The following is a 22884-nucleotide window of genomic DNA, read 5'->3' on the forward strand; positions in this document are numbered from 1 at the left end:
TCACAACCCACTAATGGGTAGTAAATCACAGTTTGAGAGAGAACATCTAGATCAGAAATGGCAAATTTTGCCTTTTGTGCCAACTCTGGTAAGCCGGCAATAACTGGTAAAGCTGTGGTAAGAAAAACTACAAATCTGAATTCAAGAACAGTGTTAAACAATGCTGGGGTTGATTAGAGATGTTAATAATGGACAGAAGAGAGGGAAAGAGAAGTACACATTCCATATCATTCCTGATCAAGATTAGGATTTTAAATGGGCTTTATTTTCACACATGTCAGTATAAAGGTAAATTTTTTTTTCAGAAAAATTTGCAGTCTCTTGTATTCCTCCTGAAGATCACAATATCTGATTAACAACAGATTCTTTTTTGAGATTTACAAGAGGAGTCCATTTTTATTATTTATTTAGCCAGGCCTGTGGAATGTGGAAGTTCCCAGGCCAGAGATCAAACCTGCTCCACAGCAGTGACCCAAGTGTCTGCCGTGACAATGCCAGGTCCTTAACCCACTGTACCACAAGAGAACTCCACGAATCCATTTTTAGGACCTGAATAAGGGTAAATTTATAGAAATATTGAGTGGAAAATTATCATTTTCCTTCTTCCATCTCATCGTCCTTCCTCCCTTTTCCCAGGAATGAATAGCTTGCATGAGTCCACTTCAGGTTCCTTCTCACCCTCTTGGTGTGTTCTCAGCTCAGCCCTACAGGCACAAATTTCTCCTGAACATTTCTCAAGAAAGCAAAATGGACAAAAAGAAGAGTTAGCAAAGCAGAGGGAGGAAAAAGAAAAGAATAAGCACAGGTAAGAATATACACAGATGTCTGGAGTCTCGAGAACGCAGTTCATTGGAGAACACATAGTTCAGGACCAATGCTGCTTAGAGGACTACAGGTGACCTGTGAACAGCGCAGTAGTTAGGAATGCCAACACTCCCCCAGCCAAAAATCCAAGTGTAACTTAAAAGTCAGTACACTATATACAAGGTTCATCCACACCCACAGTTTCTCATCCACAGATTTGATCAACCATGGATTACACAGTACTGTATTATTTGTTACTGAAAAAAACTGCATATAAGTGGACTTATGTAGTTCAAACCTATATTGTTCAAGAGTCAACTGTAGTAAGAAAAAATGAGATTGAACAGGTGAGTCAGGATATATCATGAGAGGCCTTACTTTTTCTTGGCTCAAGGAATCTTAACTGCTTTGGCTCTAAGCATGTATCAATTTGGGGATGTATATGCACATCCAAGGGAAATCTGTAATGGTGGGGCAAGAGAGAGAAAAAATCTTTCTTTCAAACTTAAATTGGCCTTTGTACCAGTCCCTAAGATGATTTTGAACAAGCCCACCTCTTGGTATCCACAAACTTGTATAGTTTCCTCCTACATTATACCCAGTCTGATCCTGTGTGAGCATTTAATACGGCAGAAGTGATGTCACTTTCATGTATAAGTTATATAAGACAGTGAAATTTTCATCATGGAAGTTCTCCCCCTTTCTTAGATTGATGGCTCTGGGTCAAGTCATGCTGTGAAATGCTCTAGGGGGAGGCCTATGTATGTCGGTACATCCAACATCCTTGTGAATGAGCCTGTAGAAGATCCTCTAGTCAGTCAAGTTTTCAGTCCCATTCAATACCTTGACTACAATCCTATGAGAGACCTGAGCCAGAACCACCAAGTTCACTCTTGACTGTGAACAAATAAATGTGGAGTTCCCATTGCGGCTCAGCAGAAATGAATCTGACTAGCATCCATGAGGACGCGGGTTTGCTCCCTGGCCTCGCTCAGCGGAGTAAGGATCCAGCATTGCTGTGAGCTGTGGTGTAGGTTGCAGATGCAGCTGGGATCTGGCATAGCTGTGGCTGTGGCGTAGGCCAGGGGCTACAGCTCTGATTTGACCCCCTAGCCTGGGAACCTCCATATGCTGCAGGTGCGGCCCTAAAAAGACAAACAAACAAAAAACCCAAATATATGTTTATTGTTTTAAGCGTCTGAGTCTTGGGGTAATTTGCTACGTAGTAGTAGAAAACTAACACAGCCCTTCTCCTAGTTACGATATGGTATTTTCACAGTTCAAAATCAGGCTACTTCAGTACTAGTTTTTAGTATTTTTAAAAACTCCCTTCAAGTGTATAAATATGAGAAAATATTTGACCTGTAATTTTCTTTTGCATCTTCCCAAGCAAGTTGTCTAAATTCCTCATACATTTTTTTATTGAAATGATCTCTGAGGAAAAAGGACCAGAAACGAAAGAGGGTATTCATTTCTTGGGACTGGCCAATTCCCAAACGTTTTCTCTCTGGAAAAAGTCAAAACAGCAGACATTTTACAAAACATAAAAAATAGCTGAAACTTACTAATGCTCAAAATATATTGGGGCTTCTTCTTAACAAAGAATGAATAATCCATTCTCTAACTCATTGCTCAAATTTAAGCATTTGTCAATAGTAATAAGAATATACTAAACTTTATTTCCTAATATGTCTAAGCTACACATTCATGAATAACAAAGAATATATTTAAACACGGAGTTCCCATTGTGGCTCAGCGGTTAACTAACTTGACTAGGATGCAGGTCTATCCCTAGCCTCGTTCAGTGGGTTAAGGATTGAGCATTGTCATGAGCTGTGGTGTAGATTGCAGACATGGCTCAGATCCTATGTTGCTGTGGCTTTGGTGTAGGCTGGGGGCTACAGCTCTGATTCAACCCCTAGCCTGGGAACCTCCATATACCATGGGTGCAGCCCTAAAAAAGACAAAAAGAATATATATAAACACATTTACTTAAGGTAATTATAACAAAATAAAAGAATATTTTAACCTGATATTAAATGTCACAATTTGAATTCTTTAGAATTACGCTTTATTTTTAAATATAGCTATATAAAGGAAAGCATCTTACCACTAAGGCATCTTCTCCGATACTTGTGGTACACTTGTTGGGTAAAGCCGTTTTCCTTCAAAAGCTCATGAGAAGGGTGCTGGAACTTTGGAAATGAATGAGGAGTACATCCATAACTTCCCACTAGTGGTGCACCTTCCGAAGGTGAAGCATTTGAACTGCTGTTTGAGGGGGAAAATAATTATTCAAACTGATATGTCAAAACCAAATGTTTGAGGAGTTCCTGTTGTGACTCAGCAATAACAAGCCTACCTAGTATCTGCGAAGACATGGATTCAATCCCTGGCTTCGCCCAGTGGTTTAAGGATCCTAAGGATTCAGCACTGCTATGAGCTGTGGTGTAGGTCACAGATATGGCTCAGATACCCACACTGCTGTGGATATGGGGCGAAGGCCAGAGGCCATAGCTCTGATTTGACCCCTGGTCTGGGAAATTCCATATGCCACATGTTCGGCACTAAAAAACAAAACAAAACAAAACAAATCAAAAAACAAAACAAAAAAACAAATGTTTGAACCAGTGTACACTATTTATTTGTTACTGAGAGTTTCAGCAATGGAAAAGGCATTAGTCCCTAAAATTCTCCTCAACTGATGACATACAGATCTACAGATGAGCTGCTATTCATGTTCAACACATGGGTAAATACCAAAGTTGAGGTCTTAAATTCTCAAGCTAAAGTAAAAAGTAAGAGTTTCTGTTGTGGCACAGTGTTAAAGAACTTGACTAGTATTCGGGTTGGATCCCTGGCCTCGCTCAGCGGGTTAAGGATCTGGCGTTGCCATGAACTGTAGTGTAGGTAACAGATGTGGCTTGGATCTCATGTTGCTGTGGCTGTGGCACAGCTGCAGCTCCGATTTGACCCCTAGCCTGGGAACTTCCATATGCTGCAGGTGCAACCCTAAAAAGCAAAATAAATAAATCATAAATAGAGGCACCTGTGGGGAGAGAACCTGTGTCCTGGCACTGCAGAGATGCCCCCAATCCCATTATGTCACAGTGGGAACTCACTGAACTTTTTTTTTTGCATTTTTAGGGCCATACTTGTGGCATATGGAAGTTCCCAGGGTAGGGGTCGAATTGGAGCTGCAGCCACTGGCCTAGCCACAGCCACAACAACTCCAGAGCCAAACCACATCTGTGACCTACACCACAGCTCAGGGCAACACCAGATCCTTAACCCACCACGTGAGGCCAGGGATCGAAACCGTGTCCTCATGGATGCTAGTTGGGTTTGTTTCTGATGAACCACAATGGGAACTCCAAACTTTCTTTTTTTCAATGCCAGTTTCAACTTAAGATGTCCTTGATAAAGAAAAAAAAATTGACTTTACGAATCTCAACACTTGAGTACATGTCTTACTGTGTGTGACCAAATGGGCCAGAAGCTTTAGTTTTACAAAATGAGAACATTCTAGAGATGAGATGTTTCACAACAATGTGAATATACTTAACATAAGTGAACTGTACTCTTAAAAATGGTTAAGATGGTGAATTTTATAATATGTGTTTTCTATAACACTCAGGGGGAAAAGACAATTTTGGAGTGTATCAAATTATGATGGCTGTTGCTATGGACAAAATGTTTGTTGAATTTCTAACCCCCAACATGATGGCATTAGTAGGTAAATAAATCATAACAGTAGAGCTCTGATGAGTGGGATAAGTGCCCTTTTAAGAGGAGACATTAGAGAACTTCCTTTTCTCTCTGCTCTCTGCCATGTAAGGATACGACAAGATGGTTGTCTACAAACTGGGAAACAGGCCGTCACCAGACATGGGATCTGCTGGCACCCTGATCTTAGATCTGTGAGAAATAAATATTTGGTGTTTAAGCTACCCAGCCTATGGCGTATATAGCAATATGAACTAGTATGGCTGTCTTAGGTCAAAGCCCTTGTGTGATAAAAGTGTGAGCTAAACTAGCTGATCTTATCATGTGATATCATTTTAAATTATGGTTATTCAGACTTTGTTTTGTGTCATTTCCTTGAAAATGAACAAAATGAATCTGTAACACTAAGGAAAAATTTAGGCTTTCATCCAAAAATTAGAATTTTGGAAACTTTGTATTTGTCACCATGAGCCTAATAGTTCCCACTCATAATTAAAGACTTATCTAGGAATTACTTGGTGGCTTAGTGGTTAAGGATCCAGCATTGTCACTGCTATAGCTCAGGTCACTGCTGTGGTGCAGTTTCAAACCCTGGCCCAGAAACTTCTGCATGCACAAGCACCCCCCCGACCCCAAGACTTATCTAATGAAATCAGTGGTGGGCTGTTTTTTTTGGGGGGGGGGAGTTTGCGTGTGTAGTAAAATATATATGATACTTATAATTCTTTTTCTTTTTATGGCTACAGATGGCGGCATATGGAAGTTCCCAGACTAGAGGTCAAATTGGAGCTGCAGCTGCTGGCCTATGCTACACCAGATCCTTTAATCCACTAAGCCACAAAAGGAACTCCTGATATTTATAATTTTAACTATTCTTAAATCTCTAACAAAAACTTATTTTATCATCCCCAACAAAAACTCTATCCATTCATGATTAATCCTTTCCCTCTCCCTGCAGCCCCCAATAACCTGTATTCTATTTTGTCTTTGAATTTGATTTTCTAGGTACCTCATATAAGTGAGATCATACTATATCCATGCTTCTGAGTCTGCTTTATATCACCCTAAGCATATTCACAAGGTCCATCCATGCTGAAGCATTAATCAGTATTTCATTCCTTTATATGGTTTAATAATATATCATTGTATATATATACCTATTGTGGTTATCTAATCATCTGTTAAAGGACTCTTGGATTGTTTCCACTTTCTGGCTATTATGAATAATGCTGCTATAAATATAAGCATATAAATATCTGTTAAACTCCCTCTTTTCAATTCTTTTGGATATGTACCTAGGAGTGGGATAGTTGGGTCACATGGTAATTATGTTTTAACATTTTGAGAAAATGCCAAACTGTTTGTTGGCTGTGGCATTTTATATTTCCAAGAGCAATGCACAGGGTTCTAATTTTTCAATATCCGCACACTTTTTTTTTTTTTTAATATACATCTGTATTAGTCAGATCAGCTGCTATAACAAGATACCACAGACTGGTGGGCTTAAATAATACAAATTTGTGTTCTCACAGTTCTGGAGGCTAGAAGTCCAAGATCATAGTGCCAGCAGTGTTGGTTTCTGGGGAGGCCTCTCTTCCTGGCTTACAGAGAACCACCTTCTCAGTGTGTCCTCATGTGGCCTTTCCTCTGTGTATGTGCAGAAAGAAAGAGATCTCTGGTGTCTCTTCCTCTTCTTAAAAGGTCACTAGTCCGATTAGTGACCCAATCCTTATGGCCTCATTTAACTTTAATTATCTCCTTAAAGGCCCTCTCTCAAATACAGACACATGGGGATAGGGATTAGGATCTCAACGTATAATTTTGGCGAGACAGTTCGGTCCAGAACACCATCCTAATGGGTACAAAGAATATATCATTGTGGGTTTTTATTTGCATTTCTCTAATGATTAATGACACTAAACACCTTTTTATAGGCTTATGGGCCATTCATGTATCTTCTCTGGAGAAAGGTCTATTCGCATCCTTTTCCCATTTTTTTTTTTTTTTACAGCCCACACCCACAGCATATAGAGGTTCCCAGGCTAGGGGTCTAATAAAAACTAAACTGCTGGCCTACACCACAGCCACAGAAACACCAGATTCGAGCTGCATCTGCAACCTATACCACAGCTCACAGCAGCGCCAGATCCCTAACCCACTGAGCGAGGCCAAGGATAGAACACTCAACCTCATGGTTCCCAGTCAGATTTGTTTCCACTGTGCCATGACAGAAACTCCCTTTTACACATTTCTGAATTGGGTTTTTTGGTCATTTTTGAGTTGTAGGAGATTTTTATACATTCTGAACATCTGAACCCTTATCAGATGTTCAATTTGCAAATATTTTCTCCTATTCAGTAAGTTGTCTTTTCAATCTGATAGTATTCTTTGATACACAAAAGTTCATAATTATGACAAAGTAAAATTTATCCTTTTTTTTATTGCCTGTGCTTTCGATGTCACATGCAAGATACCATTGTCAAATCTAGGGTCATAAAGATGTTCCTCTGTTTTTTTCTAAGAGTTTTATAGTTTTATCTCTTAAGCTTAGGTCTTTGATCCATTTTGAGTGAATTTTTTTGTATATGGTATGAAGTATGGGTCCCATCCTTTTGCACACTGGATGTCCAGTTTTTCTAGCACCATTCGTTAAAAAGATTATCCTTTCTTTCACTGAATAGTCTCAGCACTCTTGTAGAAAATAAACTGATCATTTATGACAGGGTGTATTTCTAGACTCTCTATTCTAACCCATTGGTCTTTTTGGCTGTCCTTAAGCCAGGACCATACTGTTTTAATTACTGTAGGTTTGTAGTAAACTTTAAAAGTCAGGAAGTGTTAGTCCTCCAATTTCATCCTTCTTTTTAAAGATTGTTTTGGCTTTTTTTTTTTTTTTTTTTTCTCTTTTTAGGGCTGAATCTGAGGCATAAGGAGGTTCTCAGACTAGGGGTTGAATTGGAGCTGTAGCCACTGGCCTACACCACAGCCACAGCAGCATGGGATCCAAGCTGTGTCTGCGACCTACACCACAGCTCATGGCAATGCCAGACCCTTAACCCACTAAGTAAGGCCAGGGATCAAACCTGCGTCCTCATGCATGCTAGTCTGATTCACTTCCACTGAGCCATGATGGGAACTCCTGTTTTGGTTTTTCCAGGGCTCCATGCAATTCCATATGAATTTGAAGATAAGCTTTTCCGTTTTTGTGAAAAAGGCTATTGGAATTTTTGTAGGGATTGTATTGAATTTTTTTTTTTCTTTTTTCTTTTTTTTGTCTTTTTGGCATGTCTTGGGCCGCTCCTATGGCATATGGAGGTTCCCAGGCTAGGGGTCTAATCAGAGCTGTAGCCGCTGGCCTACACTAGAGCCACAGCAATGTGGGATCCAAGCCGCATCTGCAACCTACACCACAGCTCACAGCAATGCCGAATCCTTAACCCACTCAGCAAGGCCAGGGATCGAACCCGCAACCTCATGGTTCCTAGTAGGATTTGTTAACCACTGAGCCACGATGGGAACTCCGGGATTGTGTTGAGTTTTTAATTCTCTTTGGGTCATAATAATGTCTTAACAATGTTATATCTCCCTATCTATGAACATGGAGTGTCTTTCCATTTATTTAGGTCTACTACAGTTCTTTTTAGCAATGTTTTATAGTTTTCAGCATATGTGTTTCACTTCCTTGGTTAGATTTATGGCTAAGTATGTAATTATTTTAGATGCTAATGAAAATGGAATTGCTTTCTTAATTTTTTTTCAAATTGTTCAATGTTTTATAAATATTTAGTTTGCTCTCTTCTTTTTTAAGGTATAATATTAGTTACTGGATGTGTGATTTATCCTTTTTATTTATTTAAAACAATTTTTTTTTCTTTTTTGGTTGCACCTCTGGCATATGGAAGTTCCCAGACCAGGGATTAAAACTTACACCACAGCTACAGCAATGCCAGATCTGTGGCATTCATGTCATGGCTCAGCAGAAACAAACCTGACTAGCATCCATGAGGATGCGGGTTTGATACCTGGCCTCACTCAGTGGGCCAGGGATCCAGCATTGCCATGAGCTGTGGTGTAGGCCACAGATGCAGCTCAGATTTGGCCTTGCTGTGACTGTGGCATAGGCCGTGGCTGCAGTTTCAATTCAACCCCTAGCCTGGGAACCTCCATATGCTACAAGTGAGGCCTTAAAAAGCAAAAAAACCAACCAACCAATCACCAAGCAAACAAACAAAAAAAGGGGAGATGAATAGAGAAGCATATGACAATCCAGTTACCTTGTAGAAAATGAAACATTAAACAAATACGCAAGACTTTAAAACAATGCCACTCCATTCAGGAATTATTTTTGTTTTAAGAAACATAATTACATTTCCTAAAAATATTTGTTAAAATATAATGGTTTTATTTTATTTTATTTTTTCAGTTTCTAGGGCCATAGTGAATGGAAGTTCCCAGGCTAGGGGTCCAATCAGAACTATAGCTGCCGGCCTACACCACAGCCAGCAACATGGGATCTGAGCCACGTCTGCAACCTATACCACAGCTCACAGCAATGCCAAATCTCTGACCCACTGAGTGAGGCCAGGGATCAAACCTGCATCCTTATGGATACTAGTTGGATTTGTTTCCGCTGCACTACAATGGGAACTCCTATTGTTATAGTTACTCTTTTTGTTCTTTTTAGAGCCTTACCTGCAGCACATGGAGGTTCCCAGCCTAGGGGTCTAATTGGAGCTACAGCTTCCGGCCCATACCACAGCCACCGAAAAGCCAGATCCAAGTCGCATCTACAACCTACACCACAGCTCATGGCAACACTGGATCCTTAACCCAGCTGAGCGAGGTCAGGGATAGGACCCTCAACCTCATGGTTCCTAGTCAGATTCGTTTCCCCTGCACCACAAAGGAACTCCCCTATTGTTATTTTAAATAAATAAATTTTGTTTTCAGTTTTACTTCTTAACTTAATTCAATTCATTTTATTTTTTTGCCACACATGTAGAAGTTCCTGGGCCAGGGGTCCAACCTACACCATAGCAGCAATCTGGGCTGCTGCAGTGAAAACACTGGATCCTTACCTACTGTGCCACAAGGAACTCCTAATTTTTTAATTTTTAAATTATATAACTTCCATAGGTTATATAATTTATATATAAATTATATATATATAGGTTCCTCTTTGAGGTCCTAAGTAATTTTTAAAATAAAGGTCTAAGACCAAAAATTTTAGAAACTACTTAACTAAATCATATCACTTTTTCTTTTTTAATTGTCTTTTGTCCTTTTAGGGCTGTGCCCTCAGCATATGGAGGTTCCCAGGCTAGTGGTCTAATCAGAGCTACAGCTGCCAGGCTATGCCAGAGCCATAGCAACGCCAGACCCAAGCCACGTATGCAACCTACACCACAGCTCAAGGCAATGCCAGATCCTTAACCCACTGAACAAGGCCAAGGATTGAACCCAAAACCTCATGGTTCCTATTTGGATTTGTTTCCACTACGCCATGATGGGAACTCCTCATATCACTTTTGATGTTTAAAATTCATTACCTACGGAAGAAGCAATGAATCTGTATCCATACCTGGATCCATCACAGAAGTCTCAATAAGAGTATCTTTCAAAATGAAAAAAAAAAGAAACCTGATACACAAAAGCCAACAGAATTCATTGCCAAGAGACCTGCACAAGAAATGTTTAAGAAATGAAGAATACTGAGAAGAGGTAAAATTGTCACTGTATGCAGATGCCATGATACTATAATAGAAAACCCTAAGGACTCAACCCAAAAACTACTAGAAATGATCAACAAATTCAGCAAAGTAGCAGGATATAAGATTAACATTCAGAAGTCAGTTGCATTTCTGTATACCAGCAATGAAATATTAGAAAAGGAATACAAAAATACGATACCTTTTAAAATTGCACCTCACAAAATCAAATACCTCGGAACACACCTGACCAAGGAAATAAAGAACTTATATGCTGAGAACTACAAAACATTAGTCAAGGAAATTAAAGAGGATTCAAAGAAATGGAAAGATATTCCATGCTCATGGGTTGGAAAAATTAGTATTGTAAAAATGGCCATACTACCCAAAGCAATCTGCACCTTCAATGCAATCCCTATCAAATTACCCATGCCATTTACCCACAAAACTAGAACAAACAATCCAAAAATTTATATGGAATCACAAAAGACCCAGAATTGCCAAAGAAATTCTGAGGAACAAAAACCAAGAAGGAGGCATAACTCTCCCAGACTTCAGGCAATATTACAAAGCCACAGTCATCAAGTCAGTATGGTACTGGTACCAAAACAGACATACAGACCAATGGAACAGAATAGACAACCCAGAAATAAACCCAGACACCTACGGTCCAGTAATCTTTGGCAAAGGAGGCAAGAATATAAAATGGGAAAAATACAGTCTTTTCAGCAAGTGGTGCTAGGAAAACTGGATAGCTGCATGTAAATCAATGAAACTGGAACACACCCTCACACCATGCACAAAAATAAACTCAGAATGGCTTTAAGACTTAGACGTAAGACAAGACACCATCAAACTCCTAGAAGAGAACATAGGCAAAACATTCTCTGACAACAACCTTACAAATGTTTTCTCAGGTCAGTCTCCCAAGGCAACAGAAGTAAACGCAAAAATAAAGCAATGGGACCTAATCAAACTGACAAGCTTTTGCACAGCAAAGGAAACCATGAAAAAAAAAAATAAAACAAAAAGACAACTTTACAGAATGGGAGAAAATAGTTTCAAATGATGCAACTGACAAGGGCTTAATCTCTAAAATATATAACTTATACAACTCAACAGCAAAAAAGTCAACAATCTAATTGAAAAATGGGCAAGAGACCTCAATAGACATTTCTCCAAAGAAGATGTACAGATGGCCAACAAGCATATGAAACAATGCTCAACACCACTGATTATTAGAGAAATGCAAATCAAAACTACCATGAGATACCACCTCACACCAGTCAGAATGGCCATCATTAATAAGTCCACAAACAGCAATGCTGGAGAGGGTGTGGAAAAAAAGGAACCCTCCTGCACTATTGGTGGGAATGAAATTGGTACAACCACTGTGAAAAACACTACGGAGGTACCTTAGAAAACTATATATAGAATTACCATATGACCCAGAAATCCCATTCTTATGCTTATCTCTGGAAAAAAATTCTTTGAAAAAGACCCATGTACTCATATGTTCATTGCAATGCTATTTGCAATAGCCAAGACATGGAAACAACCTAAATGTCCATTGTCAGATCAATGGACTAAGCAAATGTGGTATATATACCCAATGGAATACTACTCAGCCATAAAAAAGAACAAAATTATGCTATTTGCAGCAACATGGATGGAACTAGAGACTCTCATAATAAGTGAAGTCAGTCAGATAAAGACAAATACCATATAATATCACTTACATCTGGAACCTAATAAATGAAGCAAATGAACTTTTTCACAGAAAAGAAACTCATGGACATGGAGAACAGACTTGTGGTTGCCAAGAGGGTGGGGAGTGAGATGGACTGGGAATTTGGGGTTAATAGATGCAAACTATTGTCTTTGGAATGGATAAGCAATGAGATCCTGCTGTATAGCACTGGGAATTATAGTCACTTACGATGGAACATAATAATGTGAGAAAAAGGAATGCATATGTGTATATTTGACTGGGTCACCTTGCTGTACAGTAGAAAATTGACAGAACACTGTAAACCAGCTATAATGGAAAAAAATTCATTAAATTTTAAAAAAAGAAATGAATAACACTGCAAATGGTAAAAATGAGAATATTTTTAAAATTTCTTTTTTCTTGGAGTTCCCATTGTGGTGCAGTGGTTAACAAATCCGACTAGGAACCATGAGGTTGTGGGTTCGATCCCTGCCCTTGCTCAGTGGGTCGAGGATCCCGCAGTGCTGTGGCTCTGGTGTAGGCCAGCGGCAACAGCTGATTCGACCCCAAGCCTGGGAACCTCCATGTGCCCTAGAAAAGGCAAAAAGACCAAAAAAATATATATATATTTTTTCTTATTAATTGCTTTAAAAGGTAATTGTCTAAAGAAAAATAATAACAAAATATGTCACAAAGAATGGGGGAAATGGAACTTTACTGTAGTAAGGCTCTTATACCATACCTATAATTGTATATTATTTAAAGCAGACTGTACTTTAAAATGTATATTATCAACTCTAGAAGATAAGTAAACACAAGAGATATAACAAAGCCAACAGTAGAGATAAAATAGAATCATTGTAAAAACTAAGCTGATCCAAAAGAAAGTAGGAAAAAAGAGCAAAGAACAGATGAGACAAATAGAATATAAGACGGCAGATTTAAATCCAATCAATAATTACATTAATGTCTAAAGGTATGAATGTTCATAGTAGGGGAGATTGTAGTGTGGGAGGCATGGGATGCAGAGAGTATAAAGGAATTCTCCATATCTTCCACTCAATTTAGCTGTGTACCCAAAACTTATCTAAAAGATAAGTTGATTAAAAAAAATTCACCCCTCATTATTATAATTACATACTTGTCTGTCATCCCTGAATTAAACTACAGAATGGAAGGGACTGTATCTTTCTTGTTCCCTGCTATATAATCAGTGCAACATTTTCCACCATCATCTATCTAATGATCTCTAAATATAAAAAAATGAGGAGTTCCCATTGTGGCTCAGTGGTCAACAAATCTGACTAGGAACCATGAGGTTGAGGGTTTGATCCCTGACCTTGTTCAGTGGATTAAGGATCCAGCATTGCCATGAGCTGTGATACAGGTCGCAGACGAGGCTTGGATCCTGCGTTGCTGTGGCTATGGTGTAGGTTGGCGGCTACAGCTCCGGTTAGACCCCTAGCCTGGGAACCTCCATATGCCTAAGGTACAGCCCTAGAAAAACAAAAAAAAACAAAACAAACAAACAAAACTCAAAATAACTTAGAACACAAAATAACTAATTAGTGTACCATAGGAATGCAAGAAGAACATATACACATTTTATCTTTTAAGAGACAATATATCTAATGAGAACAAAATGCAAAAGCACCCAATGACTATCCCTAGAAAGACATACTTGGGAGATTTTCAGATCATAATAAACTCTCTAGCTTTTGAATGAAACTGAATGAAATTGACTAATCCTTCCCTTAGAGTAACCAGTCAAAAACACTTTTTCCTAAAGCTCCTCTTTGAATTACAAAGCCAATCTAAATATTCTGAAAATATCCATATAAACAAAAGATACATTTTTAGGAAACACAAAGCAATTACTAAACCACCTGCGCATCCACTCTATTGAACAAAACCTAATCATCTGATGTTGCACTTAACTGGCATTGTAAAATGTTTGCTCTTTCACCTCCTTTGAGGTAAATAATAGTCTTTTTAAAAAATTAGGAGTTCCCGTTGTGGTGCAGTGGTTAACAAATCCAACTAGGAACCATGAGGTTGCAGGTTCCATCCCTGCCCTTGCTCAGTGGGTTAAGGATCCGGCGTTACTGTGAGCTGTGGTGTAGGTTGCATACGCAGCTCAGATCCCGCGTTGCTGTGGCTCTGGCATAGGCTGGCGGCTACAGCTCTGATTAGACCTCTAGCCTGGGAACCTCCATGTGCCATGGGAGCAGCCCTAGAAAAGGCAAAAAAAAAAAAAAAAAGACAAAAAAAAATTAAAGCTAAAAGAAAAACCACTTACTGCTAATAACCAGTTGATCTAAATTATTTCCCCCAAAGGAAAAATTCCAAAATATTGATGTGTTTTATTTCCATATTGTTTATAGAGTTTGAGTAGATTGTTTAGCATATTAACACAAGAAAAATATTATGCCATGAAAAATTTGGACTCTTTCCAAAGGTAATAATTTTTTTTAAAACAACAGAATTTACTTTATTGATGATCATGGCCTAAGATCCCTTCTGAGTGTTGTCTTGTGTCTGTGGAGATCACATGACATCAAAGTGAGGCAAATGAACTTTGTGATAAACCTTAAGGAGGGGAAGCAGATCCTGTAATTCTAACTTGGCAAATTCCAAAAGGGCTCTTGGAAAAAGCAGTTACCATAGCTCCCATTATAGCTCAGCAGTTTAAGAACCTAACTAGCATCCATGAAGATATGGATTCAATCCCTGGCACTGCTCAGGGATTAAGGATCTGGTGTTGCTGCAAGCTGCAGTGTAGGTTGCAGATGTGGCTCGGATCTGGTGTTGATATGGTTGTGGCATAGGCAGCAGCTGCAGCTCTAATTCAACCCCTAGCCTGGGAACCTCCATGTGTGGCATAAAGGTAATAATTTTAATAAACCTAAATATATTTAGTACAAGAGTGCACATTTGTGGAAACTAAAAGGAAAAGAAATATGTCCTACTAAATTATCCCTTAATGTACTTACTGTAAAACTTTCCGACTTATTTCCCTTTCTTTGGCTTCTTTTTACTATTTTCACTGGTCTATAAATTGCTAACATATTAATTTAAAAATATTCACAAATATCTAATTAGTAATTGTTTTCAAATCACTTAAAATCAAGAACAAAACAATGTTTGACAAATATGGTACCTGACAGAAGATGTTCTTGGCCCGTGATCTCTGGAATCCATTACCCAACCAACATGGCACTCTAGAGGGGGATTTGTACTATGTCTTGTTTTTCTCTTTCTTGGACTCTAAGGAAAAAGAAGTCAAACATTGCAATTACTTTCAGTAGTGTGAACCTCACAAGTAAATTAAAACCCTCTGGATGTAAATCAACTCAAACATTTTCATACTGTGGATGACACATTATGAAATCATATGAAGTCACAAAACTCAAACATCTCACATACAAGTTTAAAAAACTTACCAAACCCTTTGCTAGGCTTTGACACAAGGATTAAAGGAAATACAACTTAAAATGATTCTTCATAACACCTTCTGATGTCTTTAATTACACTACCCATTGTAAAGAAGTTATTCCTTAACCCGAGAAAACACCACTGTGGTAAAAATTTTTAAATGAATTCTTACGGTCTAATATATACATTTTTTACTGTGATAGAAACAAAAAGTCTCATTTCATAATGTTAAAGTACATAAAATGCTGGCTATTTATATTCCTGGTATCTTGTGTACCTTTATATCAATGGGTTTTGGTTCTTTAACCACAGGATAAAATCTTGGTGTTTTGCTTGGATCTTGTAATCTAGGTGTTCGAGGTGTTTTGGGTGTCCTTGCAGGATAAATTCTAGGAGCTTCTGGAACTGCTGTGGGTAATGAATGGGCCATTGTTGCTGAAGATATTTCTGAAACATCAAACAGTTTCTGAGCTAAATCATCAGTCAAATCTGCAAAATAAAAAGCTGTTAAAAGTATTTAGGTGATAGAAAAATATTTTACTTTGAGAACAAGGATAATTCTGAAATCCCCTACTTTCAGAGGATTTTTTCATTACAAATATTTCAAATATATAAGAATTTTTAAAAACATTAGTTTATACATCATCTAGCTTTGCTAAATTTTAATTTCACTTTGTTTCTTTTTTTTTTAAGAAAAATAAGATAAAGCCCACTGCATAACCTTTCTAATCCCATTTTGCTTTTTCTCCTCAGAGATAACCAGGTTCTTAAATTTGGCATTTTTATCTATCACTGTGTATATGTAATAATATTATTTTGCATAATTAACTTTATATAAGTGGCATCACAAGATATCATTTTGCAAGCTTTTTCAGTCAATATTTTGCTTGTGATGATTATTCAGGTTCTATTTGTATAGCTTTGGTTTATTCATTTTCACTGCAGAATATTCTCCTGTTACACAAATATCACAATTTATTCATTTTCCTGAAGATATTTGTATAATCTGGTATAATCAGTAATGCTGCAAAGAACACTGTTGAACATGTCTCTTTTATAGTTGTGAGCATTTCTCTAGAGTTTAAATCTGAAATGGAAATACTGAGTCAAATGGCACGAGAATCTTCTGACTTACTAAATACGGATACCGGAGCTCCCATTGTGGCGCAGCAGAAACGAATCTGACTAGAATCCATGAGATTGTGGGTTCAATCCCTGGCCTCACTCAGTGGGTTAAGGATCTGGCGTTGCCATGAGCTGTGGTGTAGGTCATAGACGCAGCTCAGATCTGTCATTGCTGTGGCTGTAGCGTAGGCTGGCAGCTGTACTCCGATTCGACCCCTAGCCTGGAAAGCTCCATGTGCTGTGGGTGCAGTCCTAAAACGCAAAGCAAAGCAAAACAAAACAGATTGCCAAGCTGCTTTACACAGTGGTTTCACCAATTTATAATTCCACCACCAGCATGTAAATGTCCCAGCAATTTAAGATCCTGGTGAAGGCTGGGTTTAGACTGCTAAATATTTTTCCATTTCATGGCATTTAAATGGTACTTGCATTTTTTTGGTTACTAGTGAAGTTGAGCATGTTTTCACAATATAGTCACTACTAAGATTTCCCTTTGTGAGCTTGCCATTCATATCCTTTTGACAATTTTTCTATTGCATTGCTTTATTAATTAGTCTGTGAAAATCTTACAGTAAGATACTAAGTAAGCAAGCAGATAAATCAAGAAGTAGTGTCAAAATGTAGGCTCTATTTCTACATGATTTTCCTTCAGAATGAACTTCTTTTGATTCATATGATAACGTTTTGTTCATCTGATAAATATTTTTGAGTGCCTAAAATATGCCAAGCACTATTCTAGACACAAGTTTGTAAACTCAAAAGTGAACTTAGCCACTCTATTACCTAGTCTCCCTGTCTTGACATTTTCTCTCTTAATGATTTTCTTTACTGTTACCAGAATGATTATTCTGACAAGCAAATTAGGTCATTTCTTATTCTTCTTAAAAACTTTTCAGTGTTTCCCTGTTGCTTCTAGGATATTATAGGCTCTTTATCATGGCCTATAATACTTTCCTGATTTGGGCTCATCCATTGCCATTCTTCACTTCAGTCTCTGTGCCGCAATTATCAACCTACTTGTTGCTCCTGTTTCCTTGCTTCATATCCTTTCACATGCCTTTTCATCTATCTAAAAGTCCCTTTACTTTAATAAAACTATAATTAAAAAAAGGGGGGAGTTCCCATCATAGCTCAGTGGTTAACAAACCCAATTAGCATCTCTGAGGATATGGGTTCGATCCTTGGCCTTGCTCAGCTGGTTAAGGATCCAGCCTTGCCGTGAGCTGTGGGCTAGGTTGCAGACTCGGCTCAGATCTGGCGGTGCTGTGGCTCTGGCATAGGCCGGCAGCTACAGCTCCAATTAGACCCCTAGCCTGGGAACCTCCATATGTTATGGGTGAGGCCCTAAAAAGAAAAACACACACACACACACACACACACGCACACACAAAAGACTAAAATAAAATAAGGGGAGTTCCCTTCATGGCTCGGTGGTTAACAAACCTGACTAGGAACCATAAGGATGTGGGTTCAATCCCTGGCCTCACTCAGTGGGTTAAGGATCTGGCATTGCCTTGAGCTGTGGTGTAGGTTATAGATGCAGCCCAGCAGCTGCAGCTCCTCAACCCCAGCCTAGAAACTTCATATGCTACAGGTGCCCCGCCCCCCCAAAAAAGCACAAATTACAAATATCAGGAATGAAAAGAGAAATACTAAGACATCTTGTGTTATTGGGCTTTATTTTACTGTAATTTGAGATACATTGTGGTTTCTTTTTTTTATTTAACAAATTGAAGATTACTGGCAACTCCATAGCAAGCAAATCTACTGGCACCATTTTCCACAGTATTTGCTCATTTCATGTCTGTGTTACCTTTTGGTAATTATCACAATATTTCAAACTTCTCCATTATTATTTGTTACAGTGATCTGTGATCAGTGATCTTTGCTGCTATTGTACTTGTTGTGGGACACCATGAACCAAACCATATAAGACAGCAAATAATTGATAAACGTGTATGTTCTGATTGCTCCACCAACCAACTGTTCTCTAATCTCTATCCCTCTCCCTGGGGCTCCCTAATCGCTAAGACACAAAAATACTGAAATTAGGCCAATTAATAACTCTTTAAAGGCCTCTAAGTGTTCAAGTGAAAGGAAGAGTCACATGTCCCTCACTTTTAAATTAAAAGGTGGAAATGATTAAGCTTAGTCAGAAAGGCTTGTTAAAACAGCGATAGGCTAAAGACTAGGCCTCTTACACTCAATAGTTAGCCAACATGTGAATGCAAAGGAAGGAAATTAAAAGTGCTACTCCAATGAACACAGGAAAAATAAGAAAGTGAAACAGTCTTGTTGCTGATATGGAGAAAGTTGTAATAGTCGTTTAGAAGATCAAACCAACCACAACATTCTCTTAAACCAAAGCCTAATCCTAAACAAGGCCCTAACTCTCCTGAATTTTATAATGGCTAAGAGAGGTGAGGAAGTTGCAGAAGAAAAGCCTGAAATTAGCAGAGGTTGGTTCATGAGGTTAAAGAAAAAAGCCATATCTCCTTAACATAAACATACAAAGTGAAGCAGCAAGATATCCAGGTGATCTAGCTAAGATAATGCAGGTGGCATCACCAAACAGCAGATTTTCAATGTAGATGAAACATTCTTCTATTGGAAGAAGACGCCATCTAGAACTTTCACAGCTAGAGAGAGTCAATGTCTGGCGTCAGAGCTTCAAAGGACAGGCTGACCCTCTTGTTAGGGACGCATACAGCTGGTGACTTTAAGTTGAAGCCAGTTCTCATTTACCATTTGGAAAATCCTAGGGGCCTTAAGAATGATGCTAAACCTACTTTACCTGTGGTCTATGAATGGAGTAACAAAGGCTGGATGACAGCACATCTGTTTACAACAGGTTTATAGGAAGTTAAAGCCCACTGTTGAAATCTATTTCTCAGGAAAAAAAAGTCTCCTTTCAAATTATTGTTGCTCACTGACAATGAACCTGGTCACCCAAGAGCTCTGATGGAGATCTATTACAATGTTAAAATTTTCATGCCCACTAACACATTCTGCAGCCCATCAAGGAGTAATTTTGACTTTCAAGGCTTACTTAAGAAATACATTTCATGAGACTACAACTGCCATTGACAGGGATTCCTCTGATGGATCTCGGTAAAGTCAGTTGAAAACCTTCTGGAAAGATTCACTAATCTAGATGCCATTAAGAGCTTTCATGATTCATGGGAAGAGGTTATAATACCACAGTAATACGAGTCTGGAAGAATTGATTCCAACCTTCATGGATGACTTTGAGGGGTTCAAGATGTTAGTAGAGGAAAGAAATGTAGATGTGGTAGGAACGGCAAGAGAATTGGAATCAGAATTATAGCATGAAGATGTAACAAAATTGCTGCAATCTCATGATAACACTTGAATGGATGAGTAGATGCTTTTATGGATGAGCAAAGAAAGTGGTTTCTTAAGATGCAATCTACTCATGGTGAAGATGCTATGAAGATTGTTGAAATAACAAAGGATTTAAAATATTACACAAACTTAATTGATAAAGCAGTGGGTGCATTTTTAAGAGGATTGACTTTTTTTTTTTTTTTTTTTTTTGCTTTTTAGGGCTACACCTGTGGCACATGGAAGTTCTCAGGCTAGGGGCTAAAGTAGAGCTGCAGGCTCCGGCCTGCGCCACAGCCACAGCAACACCAGATCTGAGCCACTTCTGCAACCTACACCACAGCTCACAGCAATGCCAGATCCTGAACCTGCTGAGTGAGGCCAGGGATTGAACCGGCATCCTCATGGATCCTTGATGGGTTCACTACCACTGAGCCATTATGGGAACTCCTTGACTCTAATTTTGAAAGAAGTTCTACTGGGATAAAATGCTATCAAACAGCATTGCTACAGAGAAATGGTTCATGAAAAAGTCAATCAATGAAGCAAACTTCATCATTGTCTTATTTTAAGAAACTGTCACAGCCACCCCAACCTTCAGCAAACACAACCCTGATCACTTAGCAGACATAATACTGAGGCAAGAACTTCTAACAGCAAAAATGCTAAACTTGCTGAAGGCTCAGATGATGGTTAGCATTTTTTAGCAATATATTATTTTTAAATAAAGGTATGTACATTGTTCTTTTAGACATAATACTATTGAATACTTAATAGACTATGGTGTAAGCAACTGTATACAGGCTGGGAAACCAAAAAAAATTCATGTGACTTACTTTATTGTGATATTTATTATGGTTGTGTGGAACCAAATCCACAATACCTGTGAGGTATGCCTGTATCTACAGACCCTACAAACATTTTTTTTTCTTTTTGTCTTTCTGCCATTTCTTGGGCTGCTCCTGTGGCATATGGAAGTTCCCAAGCTAGGGGTCGAATTGGAGCTGTAGCCACCGGCCTACGCCAGAGCACAGCAACGTGGGATCCTTAACCCACTGAGCAAGGGCAGGGATCGAACCCGCAACCTCATGGTTCCTAGCTGGATTTGTTAACCACTGAGCCACGATGGGAACTCCTTTCTTTTTTTTTTTCCCTACAAACATTTTTATATACAAACTACAAAAGCTCATTCAAGAAAACCTAGATTACCTAAATAGTTTTATATCCATTTTTAAAAAATAATTTATAGTTAAAACCATACCTACAATTCCAGACCCAGATGGCTTCACTGGCAAATTCTACCATTCCTACAAGGAATCAATAATAACACTTTTATGTAAACTCTTCCAAAATACAGAAGCAGAGGGAATGCTACCAACTCATTTATGAGGCCAGCATTTTCTGATCCCCAAATCAAAGATAATCCAAGAAAATAAAAATAGAAACCAATATTCCTCATTCCTTCTTTTTTTTTTCTTTTTATGGCCACACCTGTGTCATACAGAAGTTCCAGGCAAGCTACTAAATCTAAGCTGCAGCTGCAACCCAAACCGCAGCTGTGGCAACGCTGGATGCATTAACCCACTGTTGTAGGTTGGGAATCAAAGCCACATCTCCACAGTGACCCCAGCCACTGCCGTCATATTCTTAACCCACTATGCCCCAGTGGAAACTCCTCCTCATTCCTCTTCAAAAAAGAAAAATAGCAAACTGAATCTAATGATGTATAAAAATAGGATAATATGTCACAATCAAATGAGATTTATTCTGGGAATCCTACACTAGTTCAACATTTGAAAGCAAATCAATATAATTTACAACATAAATAAACTAATTAAGACAAACCATATAATTATTTCAGAAGACCCCCAAAAAAAAGACCAAAAAAAAAAAATCAGCGTCCATTCAAGTTAAAAACTCTCAGCACAGCAGTTCCCTTTTGGCACAGTGGGTTAAGGATACAGTGTTATTGCTGCAGCGCTTGGGTCACTGTTTGTGGCACAGGTTTGATACAATACATAGCCCAGGAACTTAAATACGCCAGTGGGGAAAAAAAAAATCTCAGCACACTAGAAATAAAGAACTTCCTTAGCCTAATAAAGGGCATCTATGGAAAACCTACAACAAATGTCATGCTAATGGTGAAAGACTGAATGTTTTCCTCCTAAAATCAGAAACAATGCAATAATGGCTTATCTTAAAACGTCTATTAACATCATGTTAGAGGTCCCAATCAATGTAAAAAGGGAAGAAAATAAGTGAAAGTATAGAAAAGTAAGAAATAGAACTGCATGAATATGTAGATAACATGACTGTATAGAAATATATCAGTGTAGAATACATCAATATTTTAAAAAGCTACTAGAGGCGTTCTCACTGTGGTGCAACTGGATCAGTGGTGTCTTGGGAGTGCTGGGACACGGGTTTGACCCCTGGCCTGGCACAGAGGGTTAAGGATCCGGCATTGCTGTAGCTGTTGCTTAGGTTGCAACTGCAGCTTGGATCAGATCCCTGGCCCAGGAACTCCATATGCCATGGGGTGGCCAAAAAGACAAAGAAAAAAAAAAAAGCTACTACAACTACTACTAGTAAGTTTATCAATGTCACACGTATAAAGTTGTATTAGTCAGGATTCTCCAGAATGAAAGAAACAATAGGATATAAAAGGAGATTTAATGTGAGGAATTGGCTTACAAGATTGTGAAGGATGAGAAGTCCCACGATCTGCCATCTGTAAGCTGGAGACTTAGGAAAGCCAGTGGTGTAATTCAGCCAGAGTCCAAAGGCCTGAGACCTAGGGGAGTTGATGATATAAAGACCAATCCAAGATGAGATTCCTAGCTCAAACAATGAGATAGCAAAAAAGGAGTGAATTCCTCTCTCCTCTAGTTTTTGGTCTACTCAGGCCCTCAGTGGATTGGATGATATCCACCCACAATGGGGATGGCAATCTACTTGATGAAGCCCACCATTTCAGGTACTAATCTCATGCAGAAATAGCCTCAGATATACCCAGAAGTATTGTTTAAC

General features: G+C 38.6%; 1 protein-coding gene across 5 annotated transcripts in view; it reads right to left on the minus strand.

Moving 5' to 3' along the window:
* LARP1B (La ribonucleoprotein 1B) overlaps nt 1-22884 on the minus strand; it is a 102644-nt gene that overhangs the window by 5455 nt on the left and 74305 nt on the right. For 3 of the 5 annotated variants that reach the window (XM_047798858.1, XM_047798861.1, XM_047798860.1), the window contains 4 exons: nt 15662-15873; nt 15110-15216; nt 2915-3075; nt 2167-2311 (listed from right to left, as the gene is read on the minus strand). In XM_047798858.1, coding sequence (XP_047654814.1) covers nt 2167-2311; nt 2915-3075; nt 15110-15216; nt 15662-15873 — 625 coding nt within the window. Of the gene's footprint in view, nt 1-2166; nt 2312-2914; nt 3076-15109; nt 15217-15661; nt 15874-22548; nt 22649-22884 lie in introns of those variants that run through there. The other 2 variants (XM_047798859.1, XR_007137503.1) reach the window with 2 other exon arrangements.

The sequence above is a fragment of the Phacochoerus africanus genome, chromosome 10 (genome assembly GCF_016906955.1).
Source record: "Phacochoerus africanus isolate WHEZ1 chromosome 10, ROS_Pafr_v1, whole genome shotgun sequence".
NCBI classification, from domain to species: domain Eukaryota; kingdom Metazoa; phylum Chordata; class Mammalia; order Artiodactyla; family Suidae; genus Phacochoerus; species Phacochoerus africanus.